This window comes from Alosa sapidissima, chromosome 24 (assembly GCF_018492685.1).
Source record: "Alosa sapidissima isolate fAloSap1 chromosome 24, fAloSap1.pri, whole genome shotgun sequence".
NCBI classification, from domain to species: Eukaryota; Metazoa; Chordata; class Actinopteri; order Clupeiformes; family Clupeidae; genus Alosa; species Alosa sapidissima.
The window spans coordinates 24,152,895-24,161,604 of record NC_055980.1 but is presented as its reverse complement, the minus strand read 5'-3'; the positions used below and the strand labels follow the sequence as shown (position 1 = coordinate 24,161,604).

At 45.3% G+C, this 8,710-nt stretch overlaps 1 protein-coding gene across 1 annotated transcript in view; it reads right to left on the bottom strand.

Annotated features, from left to right (window-relative positions):
* Window positions 1-3,266: 3,266 nt before the first annotated feature.
* Window positions 3,267-8,710, bottom strand: part of LOC121699585 (C1q-related factor-like) — a 12,700-nt gene continuing 7,256 nt past the window's right edge. The window contains exon 2 of the mRNA XM_042081853.1: window positions 3,267-3,457. Within this exon, the coding sequence (XP_041937787.1) occupies window positions 3,278-3,457 (180 nt within the window). The 3' untranslated portion in view covers window positions 3,267-3,277. The remainder of the gene's footprint in view (window positions 3,458-8,710) is intronic.

Genomic DNA, 8,710 nt, shown 5'->3' with positions numbered 1-8,710 from the left:
GTCTTGGCTGCATACGTAAGAAGCGACTTTTAACCTGTGAATATCTAAAGCTTCCATCTATACGTTGGACAGAAGTTGATATTTTACATTGACCAGACAAAAAGGCAGTGATTATTATGATGAAAGATTACTTTGTTATCCATCCTTGTAGGACCCAAAGTGATTTTGCATGCACATTACACTGTCACTGTAGATGCAAAGAAATGTCGCACAATCTGGCACAATAGCACATAATAACGGTGTCCTCCAGAATTAAGATAGAATCACCTACAATTAACATTTTCATACGAAAAAAAAAAGGAACAAACCGAACGTTCTATTTCCATTCCGTAGGAGCTAAGCGACACGAGTCAGTGAGGGTTAGTTTGGCCTCCTGCGCAGTTGAGGCTATTGATCACGCTGTGTGCGCTGTGAAATGAAGCCCCCCTTTTGCAGCCTGTGCTCCTAACGCTCATCCTCTGCTCCCTCAGTGGGACACTTCTGAGCTCCAAAATGGCCCATTACCCTCCCCACAGTTCGTCTAAATCCCTCTCAGGAGCCTTTCCCTCTCTTCCTCCCTACTGCTCTTGCTCTTTACCCTCCATCATCTCTCTCTCCTCTCTGTCTCTCTCTTTCTCCTCTCTCTCCCTTTATCTCAGGAGCCTTTCCCTCTCTTCCTCCCTACTGCTCTTGCTCTTTACCCTCCATCATCTCTCTCTCCTCTCTGTCTCTCTCTTTCTCCTCTCTCTCCCTTTCTCTCAGGAGCTTCTCCCTCTCTTCCTCCCTATGGCTCTTGCTTTTTCCCCTCCAACCTCTCACTTTCTCTCTTTTTCTCTCTCTCTTTCTTTCTCTCTCTCTCTCTCAGGAGCTTCTCCCTCTATTCCTCCCTACTGCTCTTGCTCTTTCTTTCCCCTCCACCCCCCCTCTCTCTCATCTCTCTTTCTCTCTCTCTCCTCTCTATCTCTTTATCTCCTCTCTCTCCATCTCTCTCTCTCTCTCTCTCTCAGGAGCCTTTCCCTCTCTTCTTCCCTATTGCTCTTGCTCTTTCTCCTCCATCATCTCTCTCTCTTTCTCTCTCTCCTCTCTCTCTCTCTCTCTTTTGAAGTTCATTCACCCCCCCCCCCCCCCAAGTCATTCCTGCCATTCCCTCGCTCCCTATCTAGATCTTCTCCTTTCTGTCTCTGTGTGTAATCACTCTGCCTTTCTGCAGCGCTGTGCGCGCAGATCCGTTGTGATAGGGAAACTCACTCGCACCTTACACTTGTTTGCCATTTTCAGCAGCTGCTTCACAGCTTTGTCTTTTTTCCCCTCTTCATAGCCCGTTCCTTTTTTGTCTTGTCTGCCTCGTTTGTCGAGATCAGACGTAAGAAACATCACAGCTTTGATTCTCTCCCGTGGAATCCAAGGCCGAGACGGTATCTGTAACTGTGTGTGTCTAGCTGAGTTGGTAATTATGACATCAAAAGTCTTACAAAAGGCCCCATTTATTACCAAAAGTAGATATTCATTTTTACTCCAGAGCATTTCAAACACACATTGTTGATATATATATTTTCCACATATAGGCAATATTTTTCTACATCATTCCATTTTTACACTCACACATTCTCTTCACCTCCAGATTTTCTCTCTTTCTCGTTCTTTCTTTTTTCTCTCAGAAATGACATTATTATCTTTCATTGGCTCAGGCTTACAAAATTCCCTGCTGAATGATACACAACATGACAAACATGGATTGTACATGATACACATTGGTTGTAACCATTTAGCCAGACCCTTACACTTGCATCAGAGACACGAGGTCCGGTTCGGAGAAAGCTTTCACATATCACAGATATTTCATGTGGTTTCTGCACAAATATGTGGTTTCTGCCACAGTTATATCACTCACAAAAGGATGACACAGATGACAATGGCAGTACGAGGAGATTAACAGGGAAGTTACACCAGGTGCGTAACTGAAACGTTCCGTTCGCAACGCGTAAAATCCCTTTTAGATGAATGGTATAGTTTTTCCTAAAGTACGTGCCGCTATCACGTCTGGTGTACTGTAGCTACTTCCATTGATTATAGTGGAAGCTAAAGCCCGTTTCACACCGGGAACGTGGCGTGAACGTTGCGTGTCTGTTGCTTGTCAGTTACGTGGCGTCTGTGTGACGTTTTCTATGTCTTTGCTTACCAGAAGCGTGTCTGATGCGGCGCTGCGGCTGCCAATTAAAACGTCTCTTTTTCTCACGTCATTTGTTTCTTCACTCTTTGGAATGGAAACGCTTCCAAGACGCTTGCGTGTGGCGTGTAAAAAATAGGCGTGAGTCCTGTTCCTAGCACGCGCGCGTTTTCGGCGCGGCTCGAGCCTCGTCTGAGACGTGCGTGTCACGCAGGCGGTGTGCAAAGTCTAACCTGTTAACATGGGAGCCGAAATCAAAACAGACACACCACGCAGCTGACACGCTCACGCCACGCACCCGGTGTGAAACGGACCTAATTGTTGCAGCGGACGCAACGCGAACACTTCAGTTACATGCCTGGTGTAGCTCAGCCCTAAGAGGGTGGGGGATAGAGGTTGGTATTTGTATCACTTTTTGTATCAGGGTCAAAACATGGTGGACAAGCCAGAATATATCACTTAAGGTTATTCAATTTCAACTTCACAAAATGATTGACCATTTATCCTCTGAACGCAAACACTTTAGCTCAGAGTCAGTGAAAGAGCCGAGAAACAAAGACGAAGATATCTTTGTGTACATAATAGAGGTCCACTCGGCCAGACTCCCTGAATCTCCTTAGCAGCGTGGACTCTTTCTGTCCCCCTCCCTCAAGCCAAGACGGCTTACTGGAAATGGTGGAGAGGAGAGCAGGCTACTCTGACCTTCTCACCCCAAACCAGCATCGCTGCGTTGGGGGAAGGGAAGGCTACCCCGTTTCCCCTAGTATCCCGCCACCACCACCACCCTCCAACAGTCCTGAACATGATGGATGAAACCAAAGATGTGTCTCTGTCCATTTCCATATGACACATGAACGAGAGCAAGACAGTCTGGTCACCCCCCCACCCCCACCCCCTACCCCCCCAAGGTCTCCCTCACCCCTCCACCCCAACAACCCACCAATGCTCTAATCAGAATGTACCCCAAAAAGTTCACCTCTTTCGTAACACTTATCCCCTCTTGTTCGTTGACCCCCCCCCATTCGTTGACCCCCCCCAACCCCCAACCCCACCCCAATCCTGACCCCCCCCCATTCGTTGACCCCCCCCCCCCCCCACACACACACACACACACGCACGCTCTGCCATGTTCTAGTCGGCGAAGAGGATGAAGCCTGTGAAGGTGCTGTACTTGTTGCTGTTGCCACCGTGAGCCTTGCCACCATCTAGCTTGATGAAGACCTCGTCGCCCGCGTCCAGGTGGAGGACCACGCTGTTGGAGGCGTAGTCGTAGCTCTGGTCCTGGTCCTGGGCGATTGAGCTGGCACGCACCTGAGGGCACACAGGGAAAACACACGCGCACACGCACGCACACACACACACACACACACACACACACACACACACACACACACACACACACACACACACACACACACACACACGCACGCATGCACACATATACACACACATTATTTTATTTTATTTATTTTTTTTCAATTATTTTGTTTGTCTCAAGTCAAGGTAATTCCCATGATAACATGCATTTCTCAATCCCACTTTTATAAGTTCAGAAAACACAACATTTTGTGACATTGGCCCGTGGTAAGATCTAAACAATTTCTGGTAACACTTTACTTGACGGGTGAGTTCATAACACATTCATAGCAGCTGTCATAAACTGCACATAAAGCATTCATGACTGTTTCATGAGACATGACTCAACATTCATACCAAACCTTTCATGAATGTGGAAGACAGAACGACGACAACAAAATAAAAGCCCAACAAAACCTGAGTTTAACACTGGGAGGTAAACTAGCCTACATTCAGCTGACCCATATTTGTGTAACATGGATACCATTCATTTAATCTCTCCAGCCTTTGTAAATATTTCATGAATATCTTATGAAGTCTACATCGAATAACACTTTACTATACAAGTTGTGAAGTATTTGATTGTTGGACTTTTATTTTGACAAGTTGTCATCGTTCTGTCTTCCACATTCATGAAAGGTTTGGTATGAATGTTTAGTCATGTCTCATGAAACAGTCACGAATGCTTTATGTGCAGTTTATAACAGCTGCTATGAATGTGTTATGAACTCACCCGTCAAGTAAAGTGTTACCCAATTTCTCAACAAAACAAGGTCCTGTGCCAGTGTGTACACAACATATAGAACCGCAAGACAGGCAGACGCTTTGGTCACTCTGAATATGTGTTTTTCTCTGTCCAGTAACCTACTGTGTGTGTGCACGCACAGTGCAGTGGCATTTGAAGATGTATATTCCATCTGTATGTGCTCTCTGGGAATTCTCTCTGTTGTGTCTTGAGAGAGTACATCTGGCTGTAGGCCTAATGAGCCTCTTTAGTACTTTGTCATGGTAATAAAGAAATGTGTTGTCGCTGGCTGATGATTTCATACCAGCCTCAAGTTGAGCTCCGTCTTGACTGACCCTAATGAAATGGAAACATTCCTAACTGTTCTAAAAGGGAGGCTTCACTGGGCACGGAACTGAAGCGTGTCCGATCGCGGAGCGTCCGCTGCAACAATTAGCTTCCACTGTAATCAATGGAACTGGCTGCAGCAGATGTGATAGCGGTGCATATGTTTGAAAAAATTAGTCAAGTCTTCTAAAACCATTTTTACGCTTCACTTGTGCAGCCGGTGGAGGCCGGCTCTAAAGGTCGTGACATGCTCCTGCACCTGTGTCCTGCGTACGCGGCGCGTGGCGAGAATTGCATCATCAACACACATGTGGGGGGGATTCGTGTGCTTCTCTACAATTAGGACCGCGTGTCAATGACGCACAAATGTGCACGAAGGAGCACACTAATCAAATGAAGAGTTTGGTTCCAAAACGCTATATCTCTATCTATATAAAAACATTACAAAAAGTCAGGCTATTTAATTGGTCATATCAATCAAATTGCAGTTGTGTTGTGTTAATTGAGTAAAGATAAATCAAATAACAATACCCATTTACAATTCTACTGAAATTACTTGGAAAACAAAATGTAAAAAAAATATTTATGAAAATTCATTAAAATGGTTGATATAGCATTTTGGAACCAAAATCTTCAAATACACCCCTCCCCACTGTGTCCCTGAGGCAACATTATTGGTAACAAGATGTGTTATAAAACTGCAAACTTAATACAAAGTTTGTTGGATTAGCACAACACACTTTTCAAAGACTCATCTCCCTCAAGTCAACACTGAAGGATGACCGTGGTAAGAAGGCCATCTAAAACAAAGGAGCAATTTATAGATTTAGCTGTCAGAAAATACAATGTTTCTGGAGTTAAGTGTCTGGCACAGAAGGCATAATGAAATCTGCACTTGTCTGGCATTCAGATAAGTCTAGTAGAGAGCGTGGTTGATCTCGACCATGTCTCTCAGCGCTTGACACGCAAACGGCAGCTACATCAGGGGTCATGCTCGACTCAAAGCCGTAACTTGACCTGCCGTAACCTTTGCACGCGGACGCAGTATTCTCCATATTTTATCCCTATTTTCACCCTCTGAACTCTCCTTCACTGTCTGTCTTTCTTTTTTACATTTCTCTCTCTCCCTTTCTCTCTCTCTCTCTCTCTCTCTCTCTCTATCTCTCTCTCCCTTTCTCTCTCTCTCTCTCTCTCTCTCTCTCTCTTTATCTCTCTCTCTCTCTCTCTCTCTCTCTCTCTCTCTCTCTCTCTTTATCTCTCTCTCCGGCTCTTTGAGAGGAATAGATGCTTTTAGATGTCAGCCAAATGTCAGGCCTTGAAGTCGGGACTGAGTAATGGTGTCCCCGTCGGCAGAAAGCGTGCTTGTTGCCGCGGTGACTAACACCGATGACACATCTGGTCAGGGGTGTGTGTGGCGGGGGCGGGGGGTGGTGGTGGGGGGTTGGGGGTGTGGGATGGGTGGATGGGTGTTGAGTCTGGTGGTGCTTGAGTCAGACAGTAGGACCCGGGAAATGCCACCCTTGCCCAACCCTCATAACACACACTCACACACACACACATACACACACACACACAAACACACACACACACACACACACACACACACACCCATGCCCAACCCTCATAACACACACTCACACACACACACACACACACCCTTGCCCAACCCTCATAACACACACACACACACCCTTGCCCAACCCTCATAACACACACTCACACACACACACACTCTCTCTCTCTCACACACACACACACACACACACACACACACACACACACACACACATACACACACACGCACACTTGCCCAACCCCCATAACACACACTCACACACACACACACACTCTCTCTCTCTCACACACACACACACTCACACACACACACACACACACACACACACACACACACACATGCACACACACACACACACACCCTCGCCCAACCCCCATAACACACACTCACACACACATACACACACACACACACACCCTTGCCCAACCCCCATAACACACACTCACACACACACACACACTCTCTCTCTCTCACACACTCACTCACACACACACACACACACACACACACACACACACACACACACACACACACACACACATGCACACACACACACACACACCCTCACCCAACCCCCATAACACACACTCACACACACACGCACACACACACACACACTCACACTCTCTCTCTCTCACACACACACACACACACTTTGTCACCCACCACCACTACCACCCTTCCATAGGCATTCTACCTATGGCACTGTGACACTCCACGTTCTAAGGTCACCCTGAAGAAAATGTGATGATCGTCGCCATCACTCGAGCACCGAGCATTCTGTACATTTTGCCAAAAGGCAGAATGAATGATATCCGGTGGGATCTCGAGCATCTAGAATGCTGAGTCACCTGCTTTTCCACCTCACCTGGCGAAGCACAAGGAGAACATGGAGCAGGTAAAGGAGGAGGAAGATGAGGAAGACTCTCTTGTGCTCACGTTCTTCACACTCCGGCTTTGATGACATTGTAGGGACAACCAAGCCTCGTGAATCAACCATGCCTGTTATTGTTTTTCTTTTCCTCCTCCTCTTCCTCCTCCTCTTCCTCCTCCTTTTCATTCTGTCTCAGCGTTGTTTATCTCAGACATGACTTTCAGCTCCTATATTTAGTAAGTGCAATGAATCAGATCTCACAAACACTCAGCAGTGTTGACACTGCAGGTACAGAATCAGGGCTGGATGTGCACACTAGCGGTTCCGTACTGTAGGTAATGCAGTTTGGTGGTGTGTGTTGGTATACAGTATGTTGGTGTGTGTTAGTATACAGTATGTTGGTGTGTTATACAGTATGTTGGTGTGAGTTAGTATACAGTATGCTGGTGTGTGTTGGCAGGCTGCGATTTGTGAAAAAAAAAAAAAAAACAGAGGGGGGGTGATTTTGAATCATTTGATTTTGAAGAGATTTGAAGAGAAGTGATTTTGAAGTTTGTAACCCCCCCCCCCAAAAAAATGATTCATAGCCTAGTAATTTCATGGCTAACAATAGCCTATGTTAATTTTACAAGTGTGCTCTTTCGATATTTAATATCAGCTCCTCTAATGCGTAGGGCATATATGACAAGCATATACATTTATCTTGTTCTTGCCCATCTGAAATGGCTCATCTACCTTTGCTGCCTCCATCCTTTCTGTTTTTGTGGTGTAAAAAAACGTTGTATATGATGACATTGAAGTCTTGAGTTAGTGAATTGGCTACCATTCTTTATTGGTAACCAAATAGCCTACACATTTTGTAATCAATGCATACATGCATTCTCTCAGATTTGCGTTCCGTAGCCAAGTGCGTAATATTGCAAAAGTTGAAAAAATAAATATGTTTATTGTACAGAAAATAAGTAGCCTACTGTCATACTGTCATAATTTACGAACCATGGGTCATGACCATGGAGCCTCTATTTCTTGCAGCTGTTAAAACATCCATTAGATAGTTTAAATAGCCACCAACATTCGTTTTTGCAGTACAGATTGTTTCTGAAAGTCATTTGTCCACTAGGCCTACTGGCTGATTTGTCAAACGAGTGGTTTCTCGTTTGTCCTCCGCAAACTACAGGTAGTTTGGTAGAGAGCCATTGAATAAGCGATGCCAAGCAATTTCTAATATGTAACATTTTTTGTGACATTCAGCAAATATCTCCTCACCTAATTTAAGTTGCTTCAGACAATATGTTCTACTCTACGTGGAGTTGTCCTCCATCTCAGTTGCATCAGTTATCTGATTTTGAAGGTTCTACAATATGACGATATGCTGCACTGAATCCTTCTCGTTTTCTTTCATTTGTCCAGCTAACTTTTCCATTGAAACATTTATGATTGGTTACACAGTTGACATTCTAAAATGTCCTGCATGATCAAGACCAAATTAACCAGTCATCACGCAGCCACTGTGTCAGCAGCACGAGCGCTGACAGTGACAGTGAGTTTCTGATGTCAGATTATTATGTAGACAGTTCTCACGTTGCAGCGCTTTACTTATATGAAGTAGCATTAATCAATATGAGGGGCAGAGGGGGATAAATATCCCCCCCCCCGATGATGAAAATAATTAAGCAGAGGGGAGGA